Source organism: Melampsora larici-populina (assembly GCF_000204055.1).
Source record: "Melampsora larici-populina 98AG31 unplaced genomic scaffold MELLAscaffold_8, whole genome shotgun sequence".
In the NCBI taxonomy this organism is placed as follows: domain Eukaryota; kingdom Fungi; phylum Basidiomycota; class Pucciniomycetes; order Pucciniales; family Melampsoraceae; genus Melampsora; species Melampsora laricis-populina.
The window spans coordinates 1,982,214-1,998,424 of NW_006768772.1; the positions used below are offsets into that span (position 1 = coordinate 1,982,214).

Below are 16,211 nucleotides of genomic sequence, written 5' to 3' on the forward strand. Positions count from 1 at the left end.
ACATAGAATATTTGAAGAACACCACAAAAAGATTATCCAAAAGAAATTGTGGTATGTAAAGGAATATCCTGCAATCTCAAATCATAGGATTTAATAAGAATAATAGATGAACTAATTTTGTTTAATATATGATCCAGATTCGAAAAGTAAGATCTAAAGATGAACGGAATGAAGATGATTCGATCAAGTCAATCAGGATTAAAAGTAAATCCATAATAAAAGAAATGAAGATTAAGAAAGATACTGATGAAGGAATTGATGATATGTAGTTGATTGGAAGAGACAGTTTAAGGCTTAGAAGTTCGATAGGATATAGTCGAACTGAGAGATGGATTTCAAGTAGTAAGATATGTGAAGAAGAGGTGTGTAAATGTTTCAATTTCTTTTTAGAAATGAAGTTATTTAGAGTAAAGATAAGGTAAGCTAGTATTTTCCAAATTCATTAGATTGATTGATTGATTGATTGATTAGGGATTCACATTTAAATTGAGTGGTTTTTGGTTTTTGGGGGTTTAGGAAACCGATTCACTAAAACTCAACTCCTTTAATGATGTCTTCTTCTTTACTTCATCAGTCTTATAGATCTGAATTCGATACATTTGGTGAATTAAAAGTACCTTCAACCAAATACTATGGTGCTCAAACTCAACGGTAATCCTTCAAGATCTCATCATCATCAGGAACAATTTGTAGAATATGCTCACCTTTTTTTCATTTTCCATTTAGTTCATTACAGAATTTCGATATCGGTGGTGATCAAGCTCGGATGCCTCAAGCTTTAATTGAAGCATTTGGTTATATAAAAAAATCAGCTGCTATCGTTAATGCTTCTCATGGTTTGGATCCAAAGGTTGGAGAAGCAATTTGTCAAGCAGCAGATGAGGTTGGTTTCTTTCTTTCCATCCATCAATTCTTCGATATGAAGTGATTATTAATTGATGATTTATTTTGTAGGTTATCAGTGGTAAGTTAAAGGATCATTTTCCTTTGGTCGTCTTTCAAACTGGTTCTGGTACTCAGACTAATATGAATGTGAACGAGGTGAGTGAACTAGAGTGAAACCATTGAGGATCATATACCAATGTTCTCAATTATGGTTTATAGGTCATCTCGAATCGAGCTATTGAGATCTTGGGTGGTGAACTCGGAAGCAAAAAGCCTGTTCATCCAAATGACCATGTTAACATGTCTCAATCTTCCAATGACACGTTTGTCCACTCTCCGTCTCGATTCATTTGCCATCATGATGTGATCTGATTTGTTTGATCCGATCCTTTCAACCCACTCTTCAGGTTTCCTACTGCTATGCATGTAGCAGCAGTTCTTCAAATCAAACGTCACTTGATCCCTTCACTAGAATCTTTGATCTCAGCTATCGCAGCCAAACGTGAAGCGTTTAAGGAGATCATTAAGATTGGTCGAACTCATTTACAAGATGCTACGCCACTTACGCTTGGTCAAGAGTTTTCGGGTTACGAACAACAATTGATTCATAACTTGGATCGTATTCGAGCTGTTCTTCCTAGACTCTCTATGTTGGCTCAAGGTGGTACGGCAGTTGGAACAGTGAGTTTTGTTTTCAGTCCTGCTTTTTGGAGACTTATCTCTTTCATATCAAGGATTATCTAATGGCTCATAACTTACTTTTTTTTTCAGGGATTAAACACTCCACTTGGATTTGATCGAGCTATTGCTGCAGAGATTGCTAAACAAACTGGACTTGAATTTGTGACATCGACCAATAAGTTTGAAGCCTTAGCATGTAATGATACAGTAGTAGAAGCATCAGGTGCTATGAACGTATTGGCTGTCAGTTTGATGAAGATTGCAAATGATATTCGATTCTTGGGATCTGGACCTCGTTGTGGATTAGGTGAATTATCTTTACCTGAGAACGAACCTGGAAGTTCAATCATGCCGGGAAAAGTGAATCCTACTCAATGTGAAGCGGTGAGTGGTGGAAGTGATCAACCTACTAGGCAGTTTTGGTTGAGGATTTACTGATTGAGTGGATGCATGGATTAGTTGACCATGGTTGCTGCACAAGTCATGGGTAATCATTCTACTATCTCTATTGCTGGTTCGAATGGACATTTTGAGGTTCGTAACTTTTCAACATTCTTTCATAAGAAGTTTCACTAATACTGAGAAACGATCAAGTCTATATTGACGAAAATGTTTGATGGGATCATTAGTTAAACGTCTTTAAACCTGTCTTGATTTCCAATCTACTTCAATCTATTAGACTTTTAGCAGATGGAATGAAATCTTTTGAAAAGAATTGTGTGATTGGAATCGAACCGAATAAAGAAAGGATTCATCAATTACTTAATGAATCATTAATGTTAGCTACTATTCTGAATAGTCGATTAGGATATGATAGTACGTATTGTAGTGTTTTTTTGAATGATTCTAGATCGCCCAACTTTGAGTTTCTAAGTGATTTTTTTTAGATGTGGCGAAATGTGCAAAGAAAGCACATAAAGAAGGAACTACACTTAAATCGGCTACTGTTTCACTTAAACTTTTAAGTGAAGAAGAGTTTGATGAGATCGTTCGTCCAGAACTAATGTTGGGTCCTGAAAGTCAAACCAAATAAATATATTTCGAGAAACCGATTTAAAGGAAAATCGAAAAAAAGGCGGGTAGTATTGACATATCACTTTTGATGATGTGTATTATAACTTAATCATACTACATATATATAAAAGTTGTATGGGCAAGATTTTTTTTCTTTTTCTTTTTAAAAAGCATGAGGTCATAGTGATCTCTTTATTTACTTGAAATTTACTTAAACATCTTGTGTGATTTGATAGCATTCAATGGAGTATGTATACACAGAGCTCCGGGAAAAATTGTGAAGGTAAACGTTTCGAGATTGAATTTTTCTTGTCAACTCATAGCCTCTTGAAGACCCACCTTAGCAGCGTTCTGAAGGCTCTCAATACAGACTTTGCTGGTTTTACAAGCTGCAATTGAGTCACTACCTTGGGATTGAGATAGGATATAAGTAACCTCTGTCCTACTGTATCAGCACGATAAGATCATCTTCACATCATCAATATTAATATTACAAAAATCTGTTCCTGCCAGATATACAAATTTTACATAACAACACTGTTAAACACACATCCTAAAATCTTTCAATGAAATTTTGGTCATTTGCGTCTTGATCATTCTAGAGAAAAGTGTAGTTGAATATTATTAGATCTCAGCATTGACTCCGATACGTAATACTTTGGAATCATCAATAATGTAATTCGAAGTCTCAGGAAAGTTTTGAGATCTGTTCATAATAGTGGCAAGAAAACGTATGATTTTTTTCAACATCAATCAACTGTCTTTAGCAGAATGTGAAACTAAACAAATCAACTTACACTCTACGGTATACTTCCTCCAATAGAAACCCTCGAATAGCATTTCTGGCTCGTTTGAATGGGTTCTTTGTTGCATCGATTTGCTTAGAGGTACAATGGTAATGAGGAAGTCTTTTGTTTGGAAAACCAAAAGTGAAAGGATCAGTTTCATAAATCAATACATCTCAAGAGTCTTATGGAAAAAACTAACATATGATTAGTGTTTTCCGAAGCCTTTACGAATTGTGAGATACGTGACTCGATTGAAAAGTTGTGACCAGGCATGTTTGTGCCTCGTTCCATGGCTACGATTCTTTGTAAGGTCGGTCCGGTCAGATCACGTAGATCGAGATCGTCTTTGTAGCCAAGTCTCAGAGCTAAGAATGAGGAATGAGGAATGAAACAAAATTAATGATGCTTCTGAATGAAATAAAAAAGACTAAAAAGACGCACTCATAAGATAGAAGCCTGCAATTGATTTGACAAAAAAAAGTACACGGATCGGATTAGTTATTAGAAAAGCTATTGGAAATCATCTGAATCCATACCTTCAAGACTACGAAGCTTATCTATCAGATACTTGTCCTCTTCCTGTAGGTGAGGTACGCCAACAACTCTGATAGAAAGAAAAACAATGACTCTAGGTAAAGCTGGTTGATGTTTAAGTAGTGAAGTAAACGCATGGGGAGCTCCGATCCCTCTACCGTGATGATGAAAGAATGAAAAACATTCTAGTCTTGGTAATGGATCAGTTAGTCTTCTTCCTTCATAAAACTCCGGATTCAAGGTCAGGCTCTCTAGTCCACCTGCTTCACTACCGAGCAAGCTACTGACTTGTGATGCCTGACGATGTTGTGCATTCGGAATCGAGCTGTATGGGCCGGTAAGATCCTGTTGAGATGTAGCATTTACAGATTGGATTGGTGGGTAATTTGCAGTGTTGATCGAAGTTTTTCGTTCAGCTGGTTCTGTTATGGTAACCTTTTGAGCAGCACCTGGCGATGGATCTCTGGATGATGAATTTCTTGGAGCTTCAAGTAAGCTTTGCTGAGTTGGGCTATGTGGATTTTCACTTTGAGGTGTTGGACTATCGTAGCGGCGGCTTGTAGTTAAGATGCTTCCACGCAAGGTACCAGGATCTTGTTCAATTATATCGTGTAATTTTTCATCAACTTCTTCAATTTCTTCAGGTTCTTCGTGAAGGGCTAAATCTGAAATCATTGGCATAGAAGTATCTTTGACAATTGCAAGACGAGCTTTGAGTGTATTAATTTCATTTTGATTGACGGGATGATTCACAGGATCTGATTCATTGATGATTTCCTTCTCGCCAGAGCTAAGCGAGTCGTTTTCCTTGGATGGATTGGAAGGCAAATGAGGCAGGCGATGGATCAAAAGTTGACTCAAGCGGACCCGGTTTCGTGCATCGAACAGATCCTCTAATTCTTTGGCCCAAGTCCAGAAAAGTAAGAAAATCCCAATCAAACATCCAATGGTGAGAGTGAACCAAGCACCGTGTGGGATCTTTTGTATTGTGGATGCAAAAAACATGGCATCCACGAACCCGGTGACTACGAAAAACAAGATGGCCACCCATAAATTCACTCCCTTGACGTGAACCTGAGGAGAAATAGTATACTAGATCAGTGAACAAGACAAAAAACCAAGCGAGAGAACATGAACGAACCATCACCATTGTCATCAAGAATGTGGTCGAGATGAGGACCCCAGCCACGGCAAACCCATCTGTGTTGTCTTAAATCAGAACTGATAGATTGATTGGCAAGAATTACAGGTATGAACTCACAGGCCGAAGTTAGTGACGAGTTACTTCCAAATCCAGCGGTCACACCAACGGTACCGATAAGAAGGATGAAATTGACACTTGGTGCATATATTTGGCCCTGTGAGGTTTTGCTGGTGTGAATGATGGCGACAGGAGGGAAAGCTTTCAAGCCGACCATTTGTTGAATTAATGAAAAAGAAGCTGCAAAGAAGTCATAGTGTCAATAGATAAGCAAAAGGTAAGCAAAGCTAAAGATAGACCAACCTGTAATCATTGCTTGAGAGGCAACAATGGTTGCTAGCATTCCAAATACCCAGACAATCCACCAAAGTCCACCACCACTTCCGCCAGGAATAGACTGATAAAAAATGTTGGTGATCACATGATCTCCATTTGTGATCAGCTGAGCACCTTGACCAAGGTAGGCTAGAATCAACGCAGGATAAATCCAAGCCAGGAAGCTTAAACGGATAGCTCCTTTGGAAAATTGGCCGAGACTAAGAAATTATCCTCAGGTCAGCATGAATGATCTCCACGGTTGAAGTCAGGGAAAGTCTGCTCACTTGGCAAAGAGAGCCTCGACCCCAGTTATGGCCAACAAAACACCACTGAGAGGTGTAAGATCTTTGACACGAACAAAGTAGAGAATAGCACGACTCGGGTCGAATGCTCTGAAGATCGCAGGGTGTTTGGTGATATTGTAAATTCCTATGGATGAGAGTAACAAGAGCCAAACAGTGACGATGGGTGCAAAAGACATTCCAAGTTTGTTGGTACCATAACTCTGTGAAAGAAATATGAGTACGAGAATTGCGATAGAGACGAGTTCGATGTCCTTAGAAGAAAATGATGGCGCTGGAATCGATATTCCGGACACAGCGCTAGAGACTGAGACGGCAGGTGTCAGGATACCTAAAGTTTATATAGAATGTATCAGAACGCTGGCTGATCATGAAAGAAAAGACAATGGACGGAGAATATTTACAGACCATCACTGATGATCAAAGCGACCGCAAAGAGTGTCTACAAAGTAGATACCGTTTTTTTTTGTTAGGCGTGACTTGGAGTTGGTACTGAAACACATGTAACCGAATACTTACGATGACTCTCATGATGGGTTTTACAAATCGTCGGCTGAGAAAGGGTGTAGCTCCCGATGGGAGATGCACAATTGACGTTATGGAAGGCAAAGCTAATTCCGCACCAGGTTTCCTGTAGACGAAATGAATATCACCCCGAAAATCATGAGATCAGTGCATTTATGTTGGAAGATGTGGTTCAAGGTTACGCACTCAGGTGGATACATTTGTGAGAATAAGGCAAAGGGACCTCCTTCTCCTTCTCCGGTTCTATGTCAGGAAACAGAAACGTGAATAACGTGAATACACAAGAAATGGTGGATTAAGTTGAGACATGAAGGCGAGCTTACCCAAACTAATTTTTGATAGAGAGATGAGGTGAATCAAAGAGATCAAAAACCATGTCATGTTTTGTCCAGAATTTGTCACAGGGGGTTGATGGCTAAGCGTACCTCTAGAGCAATCAGACTGTACTTGATCAGTGGGACAATTGTCAAGGCCCAAAGAATTCTATGTGGATAAAAACATATGAGAAAGTTGGGCGGTGATTGATATTGTAACAAGGTGATCTCAAGACTCACGCGCTAATTGCTCCAAGCGCGTCTTCGGCACTTGGTGCGGGCCCCTCTGGGGGGAAAATACCTAAGAAGATAAAAATCGGTCATTATCGGATTGCAGTGAAAGTTGCTTGATGGAGAGAAAGATCAGTTGATGTTGGCTTACCATTCAGCACATACAACGGACTTGTGCTGATTTTTATCAAGCAAAGATAACACCTGATCAACTTGGGTTGCTTGTATGGAGGATGAAGATATCTCATAAATACAAACCCTATGTCACCATAAATCACACCCACCGATGCGAATGCCGTGATGAGCAGGGACGGAGCTGCCTAGAAAAAACGATAAATCAAATCAAATCAAATCAAAGGACAAAGGTGGTGTGGCGCAGGTAAGAAATGGATGGTTCCCAATGAGAGTGGAATCTGGGATATGTCGGTGTAGCTTGATGTGGTGAGGGAGGGTGATAAAGCGAGGGTAAATACCTGCTTATAGCGCGCATCGAGGGTCTCCGTCCAGGTCAGAGCTCTTGCTGGCAACGAGTCAAGTCCTTTGGGCATCGCAAAGAGGTTCTCGTTTTGTTATGATGAGCTGGTAAACGGATGCGAGGTAACGCCACGGGATATGGTGATCAGAGTCGTGTCGAACCTTTCGCAAAAAGATGTTGCCCGGTGGTGAAGAGGTCGATTGAGGGAGCTTGCTTCAATATATCTGCAATGCGTAATGACACAGTCACTTAAAGTTAATGATTAATCAATGTAGTACAGAACAATTACTATTCATACCGAGTTTCCAGAAGATGAGATATTTATAAACTTATCATTGGAAGAAGGGCAAGCGGTCATGAAGAAATTCGAGATCGGGTGAGAGGAAAAGACAATGGTGAAGATCTTTATTCGATTGGCTGAGAATATGAAAAGGCCGGTTTCATCAAATTTGATAATTGGCTATGAATCGATCCATTTTCACATCAAACCACACGCCTTCTCACCGAAGCAACAACTAATGACAATCCTATGGTAAGCTTAACACGCGAGGCGCGCGGACGTGGCCGCGCAGAGAGGGCTTGTGCGTATGGTTACTTCACCCCTCAGTGGTCTTTCACGTGGTAGTACCGGTTGACTTGGAACGTTTCGAGGCACGGCTGACGCCAACATCAAGGTGTAGGCAGTCGACTATGTACACCATTGGCCTCATGCTGTTGTTATGTATGCTCGAATAAAAGGGATATAGACCGAGAAGGAGCTGATGATGTGATGCCATTGGGAGCGAGATCTTACTCGCCCGTCGTCCATCGGCGACGGATGCGTTGGAAGCCTTGGAAGCGTCTACCGCTACGGCGGATCAAATCCAAGACCTCCCAAAGACTTTATGACATTCACAAAGGACCTTTTCCTGACGCTTAGAGAGGAACAGATAGTTGTACCTCATGAGAATGTGGGCTGAGTATCAATGTTATCTTAGCAAATCTTCCCGATGAAAACGAGTGAGGGCAGGCTAAATTGTTGTTGTCTCAAGTTTCTGTTTTACGATGTTCTTGAATGCACGAAACTGAATAGGGATTTATCTCAACATAATTCACGCCTTTCATGTGAGCAAAGCTACTATTGCAAGTATCAAAAAAACTATAACTCTCACGGGCTTCCCATATCGCGTACAAGCATTGTGCAAAAAGCTGGAACGTGTTGTTTTTTTGTCGACAATTGCTTCCTTTCAAGAAGCTTCATAATTCACCTGGGATAAACTTCGAGTTACGACATTTCTGCTTGTAATGACGTAGTTTGAGAATGCCCCTATACAGAACCAAAACTTCATGTCTGATTTAACAATCTTTTGGCCGAGAAAAACCATATCCTACAGCTGACCTTCAAGTTGCTTCGTTGGAATGGACAAGCACCAAAATTCAGCTTGGATTGCTTTCTCAGAAGGTGTAGTGTTTTCAAAACCCTTTCATTGCTATGAAGTCGTTGGATTGAATAAGAAGCAGGTTACATTTATTTGTTTATGATAAGAAGGGAAAGAGTTTTTTTAGTTAGTCATCAAGATGCTGAGGAGGTCACAGGTATGGCAAGTTGGAAAAGTCCCCAGCCAAAATTTTCTGACTGGAACACCAAGTATCAAACTTGTGTAGTACCCTGTAGTACCTGTACAAGCCATGAGTCTCTCTCTTGACTCTTCCATTAATAGGAGTCTCACATTTCCTATTTGCATGTTTTCATTTTCATTTTTATTTTTCTAAAACTTTAAGACTTTTTCGTGTCTTTTCTGTTTCATGTTTTTTCATATTTAAACTCTACTCTAAACAATGCTACCGTAATCAAATACCATGAGCTTTAAGACTTAATTAATTAAGTCTTAACGCGTGTGTGGGGGGGGCCGGTAGGCCGCTGGTATCTGACGGGGTAGGCTCTCTGCTACCTACTCTCGGGACATATCGTCCGGAGCCTGCGGAGAGCCTATCTCGGTAGGTCCCAAGGCTTGCCTGCCCCTATACCTCGCTTTAATCCCCACTCTTCAATTAGCTTTTTTTTTTTTTTTTGTAATCGTCGTTAGACTTTCGCTATTTCAAATGCTCTTTCTATGACTACACTACACAACGTGAAATTACTTCAACCACAACACTTGCATAGGTTCGTTTCAAACTTCTTGTTCTTTCACCGATTCCCTTCCGTTTTCTTCCTTTCTATCTTCTTCTCTTATCTTCATCCATTCCCAAATCAACTTAGCATCCTCAATGTTGCCTTCTGTATACTTTCTCAGGTATAACTGGTAGGATTTAGACTCCCAACGCCCTGACCGTACAATATCTTCCAATGGGAGGTTCTCGTTCCACTTGAGCGTTGCACCTCCTATCCTAAAGGAATGACCTGACAGTTGATGGTTTTTGTCTTTCATTGACCATATACGTTTAAATATGTTCAACGTAGTTGTCTTCGTCAAAGTCATCAGCTTGCCTTTCTCATCCGTATACGACAACAGCCTTTCCGACAACCCGAGCCCCGGATTTTCTCTAAAAACCCTCTCAATCGCTCTAACTGGACATAAAAACGACGGAATCCGTTTGACATGTAGGTATTGTAGTTCCCCAGGTTTCGCCGTTTTGGCGTCGTGCAGGGCCAACTTGAAATAAGAGTGATCAGGTGCGTAAATCAAGTCCCTCCTTAGAATCAGAGCCTTCGTCTTCTCATCCGATACTAATTCACCTAATCGCGCCATACCCCAGAAGGCAATCAAGGCTACTGCTAAGGCCAAGTGATCCCGTTTACTTCCTTTATCTAATCCAATCACTAGTTCCGCCAGATGTCTTAACTGCACTGGCTGCCTGACTACCTTCTGATCTTCTCTACACTTCGCGTCGGCCATACTTGCAGCTTTTAGGAGTAACTTCGAGGTCTTGTCATTCTCCACCGGAAAGGGCTCACCGTGGAACAAGTGCCACGAACGTATTCCAGTTATGTACTTAATCAGTGTAGTTGCTGTCACCTTATGTTCATCATTTAAAATTCTTGACCCATCTTCATCATCCAGATTGATGTTATATTCTCTTCCACCCCATACTATAAATTTCCACAATCGATCTTGGTTCAATGGTAACAACTCTTCTCTTCTCAAACCTTCCGAGTTTCCAAAACTCTCTAATTTTGACATTGCTGTGCTATAGTTTTGTAGTGTCGTTTGCGTCCAACTCCCTCTCAACAACTTCGTTTTGATTTTACTCTCTCTCCAATCGATTACCCTATAATCAATTATACATGACCAATCATAACAATAAAGAAAATCAACCTTTTGGCCAACACTTCTAAAATGAAACCTGATCATGACAAACACCATACAGACGAAAAACACTCGAACTCACCCTCTTCTATTTTGCAAAAACTTCTTTACTTTCGACTCGTTTATCATTCTCACTTAATCTCGCACCAACAGCGTTACGAGGTCTCTCGGTAGATTTAGTCTGACTTCTTTCGAGTAATCTTTTTCCACTCGCTGACCCCTTGATAGTTCGTCCGCTTTGTTATCTCCAGAGGCCACTCTCCGCGCCAAAATCGAACAATCAAGACGGGTAAGTACTTTTTGTATCTGCTTCCACTCTTCGTTTACCAGACAATGTTTTGACTTTGATTTTGTGATGACTGCTTCAGTTGTCGTATTATCGGTGTAGACAACGAAGTTTTGATTTTTCGATGGCATTAATTGTTCGATCATCAATAAGCCGATTCTCACTGCTACAGTTTCAATCCAGGCAATATCACGTTTCTGACACCCTTGTGAAATGCCTACAGTTCTCCAATTCTCGACTAGTGTGAAACTCGACCAATTGACCCCGATCAACACTCCCAGACCATAACTCGTGCTAGCGTCGCCCACCCATCCGATCTCCTTCGGCTCCACATCTGCTTTAAACCTTAACCTGTCAAAATTCTCTAAGCTTTTCAACCATTCCCGCAACTCTTCTTTTGCCCCTTCCGGTACCTCCCTCAAAGCACTCTTGTTATACCACGACTTGTCCCACCAATAAAGGTTCCAAAGGTAGCATTTCATCATCGGCAAAATATACACCATATGACTCAGTTGACCTACGATCTTTTCTACCTCCTTCTTGGAGCATTTCCTCAATGGTGAAAGTAAGCATTTCAATTTCTCTATTCGTTCCAACATCTTCTCTTGTGGCAATCATACTGATTTTTCATCTCCATTCCAAATAAAACCCAGATATTTCTGCTCGACGTCCCAATCTGCAAACTTCTCATCATTTGATTGAACTCCTAATCCATTACTAACTTGGATTACATCCTTCATGTTTAGTAAGTCACCTTCCACTTTTACGAACATATTGTCATCAACCCATCTAAACACTTCTTTCACATTCAGGACCGACTTTATGATATCTCGCCATGCATCTGCTAACCATCCGAACGTTCCACAACCAGCCACACCACCAAACAGAATCCGAGTGTCTACCCAGATGTTTCCATTAAAATCCTTAATAGTTAAGTACCTCCACTGTTCAACTGGAGTTGACCCCTGCCTGTAAGCCTTTTTCCAATCAACAATTGCTAATAATAATTTGTTTCCTATATTTATTATGAAATCTCTGGCTACCTTATTGAAATCGTCCCAGGATGTTTCGAAGTCCCTCTTATCTACAAACGAATTAACTGAAGGAATATCTTCTCCTGGTTCTTCATACACTGCTGATTTAATCCATCTAGTTGCCGAATCTATCTGTATGTCTACATCTTCTTCCTCCAATTCTGACTCTTGACTACCTGTTTCATTAACCTTTCTTTTCTTGGATGGTATATTTTTATTTCTCGGATATGATAGGTCGTTTATCATTCGCAACGACCCATCATTATTCGTCACGCTCCCCATCGGATTCGACCTGAAGAAGCCAAACCTGTTGTATACTTCTTCGTGAGTGAATGGTCCGTAAATCCTCCCCATCTTCCTTTCCTTATATAAATTTTTCATGATCTTATCTTTAACTGCCAATGCTGACTTGTGATTGTCTGGTGTAAACCATCTATTTTCATTCCAAATATGGGGTGGAATACCTTGGTCGAAGCCTTTCACCAGACCCAACCACACTTTTTTCCATTTTTCAGTTAAACCACAGTCCTCTAACAGCAGCCGCCATTCTTCGAGATGCATTTCACATTTCGGTTCAACTGGCCAACTCAATAGTGAGTCTGGGTTGTCTACTTCATAATTCTCATCAGTTTCCGCATTCTCAAGTCCTTTGATGGGCAGGTTATCTTGTACAACTTTTGTTGATTTCGCATAATGTCTAAAATTATCAAATCATAACCAACAGACAACGTAAAGGTGTATGAAATACCACAATCAGTATCGTAACTAATAAACATCATCTCAGGAACATGAAGATAAATTGGTTTAACTGCATTTGGAGCATCACGAAACACAAGTATACAATGTGTCATACGAACAACTAGACATTGTCAGATCTGACAGGAACAAGTATTTTACGATAGCGGTGGGGGGAGGGGAGGAAGGAGAAAATAAAAGAGTACGCAGAACACATATTCCATCATCTCAACACCGAAGTACCCTCCTACTCACATTGATCCTGAAGCTGAATTACTATTTCCACTTCCTTCCGCATTTTTACTCCCACTTGCTCCTATCGACTTATCGAAGCTACCTGGTCCGATTGAAGGACACAAATTTCCTCCTCTTCCCGTAACAGCACCCCTACCTCCTCTATGATTACCACCTCTCATCCCACCTCGATTACCACTACCACCTCTATTACTCCCAACATTTGGCATGAAGGTGTGTTGATTATGATAGAATGGTGACGAGTTATAGTAGGGTTGACTAACATATCCGTTATTTGAATAGTCGTGCGCATTCCCGTAAGGATTGTTCACTTGAGGCACAGGTCGTGAGTAGAAAGGGTTAAACTTAGTACCTTTGTATTTCACCGCTTTTCCATTTGCAAGCACTGATAAATTACTACCAACTACTGGATTGACTGGTTGGTTATTAGATACTGATAAGTTCCTGCCTGTCAGCATCTCTGCCTGTGTGTCGATAAGAGCATGATTCGAGTCCCATGAGGCGTGCTGAGGGTAAGTTTCCCCATTCAAAGGACTGATGTTTTGCATGACGTTTCCAAATGCATAGGGGTTGTCAACATAGTTGTAGTCGTTAAAATGTTTCGCATCTTCCTTAGCTCTCTCCGCTAACTCTACGTTCAAGGTACCTACGTCCGCCATTGATCCGTCAGGTAATCTATTCTCCCAAACGTTACGACGGTGCGCTATGTCGTATCTCATAGCCGGGGTCCATTTCCCGTAATTTTTAACTTGGATTTGTAATACGTTCTCTTTGTGCAAACGTAATCTAGGTGCAATCGGTGAGTCTTTTTGAGAGTCTAAAATATCATATTTTTCGGCTTGATATTTTACCATTAAATTGAATCTTGTTGACCATTCATTTGATGTAAGGCGGTATTCATTTACGTAAGGTAACCCAACATATGATATAACATTCGTCGAACAGCTTGTCTTAGTAGATCGGGTTTTCATGAATAGAGCATCTTGCAAAATCCAAGTAGGATCAAAAATTGAAACGGACATGTGAATATTTTTATTTATCATGATATCATGGAAATATTGGGATAGACCTGTCATGTCATTTGTCGGTAAACTTCCGATTATCATTTTGGTGTTTGTTTCAATCTTTGTCTTAGACTTGTCTTTTGTCGTCTCGGTCTGATTTTCTGATTCCTTCTTCTTTTCCTTAAAGGTGAAGTTCATCAAGCCTAGATCTCTCGGTTCGGTACCCTCTTTTTCACACCAGATTTGGTACTCTTCTTTAAACACTCTGTATTGATTGCTAATCAAACATTTTGTCGGTCAGGGTTTGTATCAAAACTTCAACTATGACAAGATCACATTCTTACATCATATCACGGTTCAGAGCTTCGTTAATATTAAATAGCCACTTCGCATGTCCGTGTTCAATCTGAACCGGTTCGGCCATAATCTCGATATCAGGTCCTAAGTCATTCAATAAAAACAAAACCCAAACAACAGCCACAATCGTAAGCATTCACGTTTTCGACTACATCAACTTTTTTTTTTTTTTTTTTTTTGGAAATCAATTTTATAAACACGTTTTATTTCATCTTTGTTGGAGGTGTAATTTCTAAACAGAAAAACACTTTCTCTTGTTCAGATTTACTATTTTCAGGGACGGCTATTAACCTTGGTCCTCAGTTTGATTTTATCATATCATCAAACAACGGCCACTCCATATCATCAAGAATCTCTAGGTCCGTATCTATAATCATCAGATATTCGATGTTTCCCTTTTCTAGTTTCTACTCTGATCATGTCATTTGATCTTTCTAGGTTATCTATAACAGCCACACTTGCATTCTGGGGAGGAATTGGCCACTCTGGGAAATCTTTCTTCTAAGGGGGGGATTATTCTCGTTTTCAGGCCACTCTGGGATTGATATTGTGGAAGGTATGACAGAATTTAAGGGGGGGGTATGCTTGACGTAACAAAATAGAAGAAATGATCGGAGAAGATATTCATAAAGAGGGAGCAGATTATTTGGATACTAGCCAAGGTCGTCATTGACAGGGGATCATTCTCGGGTAGGTATTGGGGGATTCGATTTCTCGACAAGATATGAAATATATAGTAACTGAGATATATCGGAACAATATTGGTATCACTAACCAATTCCTGTTATGTTCCCCACGGACCTCGATTTCGGTAATTCATCTTCACCAACTTCAACCTCTTCTTGACGCATCTCTTCATCACCACCAGTACCTTCTCCTGCTCCGGGTAAATTGGGTCCTTGATTACCGGTCGAAGTCGAGGTCATTTGGTTGGTCGTTTGTGAACCATCTCTTTCTTGCAGATTGTTCATTTCACCTTCATTTACCGTGTTCAATGCTTCAACCTTCTTTCCTTTTCTAGTTCGAGGTCTATTCGAATCAGATTGACTTGGAGTAGATGCTCGAGGTGGTAAGTTTTCGAGTCCTGTTGGAAGATCTGGTGCAGACATCTTCTTCTTTCTATACTTCTTCTGATTTCAGATATTACTAGGGAGTATGAAACTTTGTTCTTTTATTTACGAAGTATAATAAAAAGAAAATGTGTTGAAGAAATGTATGAGACTCTTTCTACCTTACTTGTACTCGATTTTTGTTGTTGAGTTGAGTAGCTGGAAATATATTTGTTAAAGATGTGAAATTATCTTTTACAAATTTTATTTCCGTTGGGGGAAAATCTTTTCCCCATTCGCTCTCGGTACCGTTCCTACCCCCGGTACTGAGAGCATCTTACCCATGTGCTCTGTTACCTTTTCATGGAATTACACAGATGCTGTCGTACCTTTGGGCATCTGTGGCATTCACCTGTCTGATAAATTAGACTTCAAGTTGACATGTACCTTCAAGTATTCACAGCAGTGCCTGTCTTTTGGGAACTTTCCAGCATTTGGAGGTCAAAACAAAAGAAGTTGCTCCAGTGTTGTTTGCAAAATTCAGGATGACCCATTGGGAACCAGGAGGCGGACCATAATCTGGAAAGTAACAATTGGCTGAGAGTGAAGGTTTTGGTAAGATATATAAGACTCAGATGCAAGAAGATCAATCTTTGTGAATGAAAAAAATGGATTCCATATACAACCAGAATTCAACAGAAAAATCAAGCCCTGGATCTATTAAAGTGAAGAAGGTACAACACAAACAAGAACATTTGTTGACAATCCAATATGATTTGATACAAATTGGGAACAATCTGATCTGGTCAGGTCTATACTATGACATCACTGCTGAATACATAAAACAGGACTGGATGGATGATGTCTTGAATATTATGAGGACATGTGTTCAGGTGAATAAAATGAAAAGAGTACGGAAATTAAAGAGAAATGGAG

General features: G+C 40.1%; 4 protein-coding genes across 4 annotated transcripts; 1 reads left to right on the forward strand and 3 right to left on the reverse strand.

Moving 5' to 3' along the window:
• Positions 1-550: 550 nt before the first annotated feature.
• On the forward strand, positions 551-2,599 carry MELLADRAFT_34359 (uncharacterized protein; the record flags this gene model as incomplete). Its single annotated transcript, XM_007407173.1, has 9 exons — positions 551-651; positions 727-883; positions 955-1,041; positions 1,105-1,208; positions 1,293-1,566; positions 1,657-1,950; positions 2,026-2,100; positions 2,196-2,382; positions 2,454-2,599. The coding sequence occupies 9 exons, from the start codon at positions 551-553 to the stop codon at positions 2,597-2,599; spliced, it is 1,425 nt and encodes a 474-aa protein (XP_007407235.1).
• Positions 2,600-3,204: 605 nt separating this feature from the next.
• MELLADRAFT_104243 (uncharacterized protein) lies at positions 3,205-7,341 on the reverse strand (the record flags this gene model as incomplete). Its single annotated transcript, XM_007407177.1, has 17 exons — positions 3,205-3,286; positions 3,378-3,488; positions 3,568-3,733; positions 3,905-4,994; positions 5,044-5,102; positions 5,164-5,343; positions 5,407-5,639; positions 5,706-6,054; positions 6,132-6,165; positions 6,243-6,354; positions 6,435-6,491; positions 6,572-6,576; positions 6,674-6,731; positions 6,803-6,863; positions 6,945-6,970; positions 7,052-7,113; positions 7,267-7,341. The coding sequence occupies 17 exons, from the start codon at positions 7,339-7,341 to the stop codon at positions 3,205-3,207; spliced, it is 2,760 nt and encodes a 919-aa protein (XP_007407239.1).
• Positions 7,342-12,861: 5,520 nt separating this feature from the next.
• Positions 12,862-14,293, reverse strand: MELLADRAFT_96006 (uncharacterized protein; the record flags this gene model as incomplete). The annotated part of the gene is made up of 3 exons (XM_007407176.1): positions 12,862-13,175; positions 13,218-14,146; positions 14,214-14,293. 3 exons carry the CDS (start codon positions 14,291-14,293, stop codon positions 12,862-12,864), a joined length of 1,323 nt encoding a protein of 440 aa, XP_007407238.1.
• A 703-nt stretch (positions 14,294-14,996) lies between these two features.
• On the reverse strand, positions 14,997-15,335 carry MELLADRAFT_61225 (uncharacterized protein; the record flags this gene model as incomplete). The annotated part of the gene is made up of 1 exon (XM_007407175.1): positions 14,997-15,335. The coding sequence occupies one exon, from the start codon at positions 15,333-15,335 to the stop codon at positions 14,997-14,999; it is 339 nt and encodes a 112-aa protein (XP_007407237.1).
• Positions 15,336-16,211: the final 876 nt, after the last annotated feature.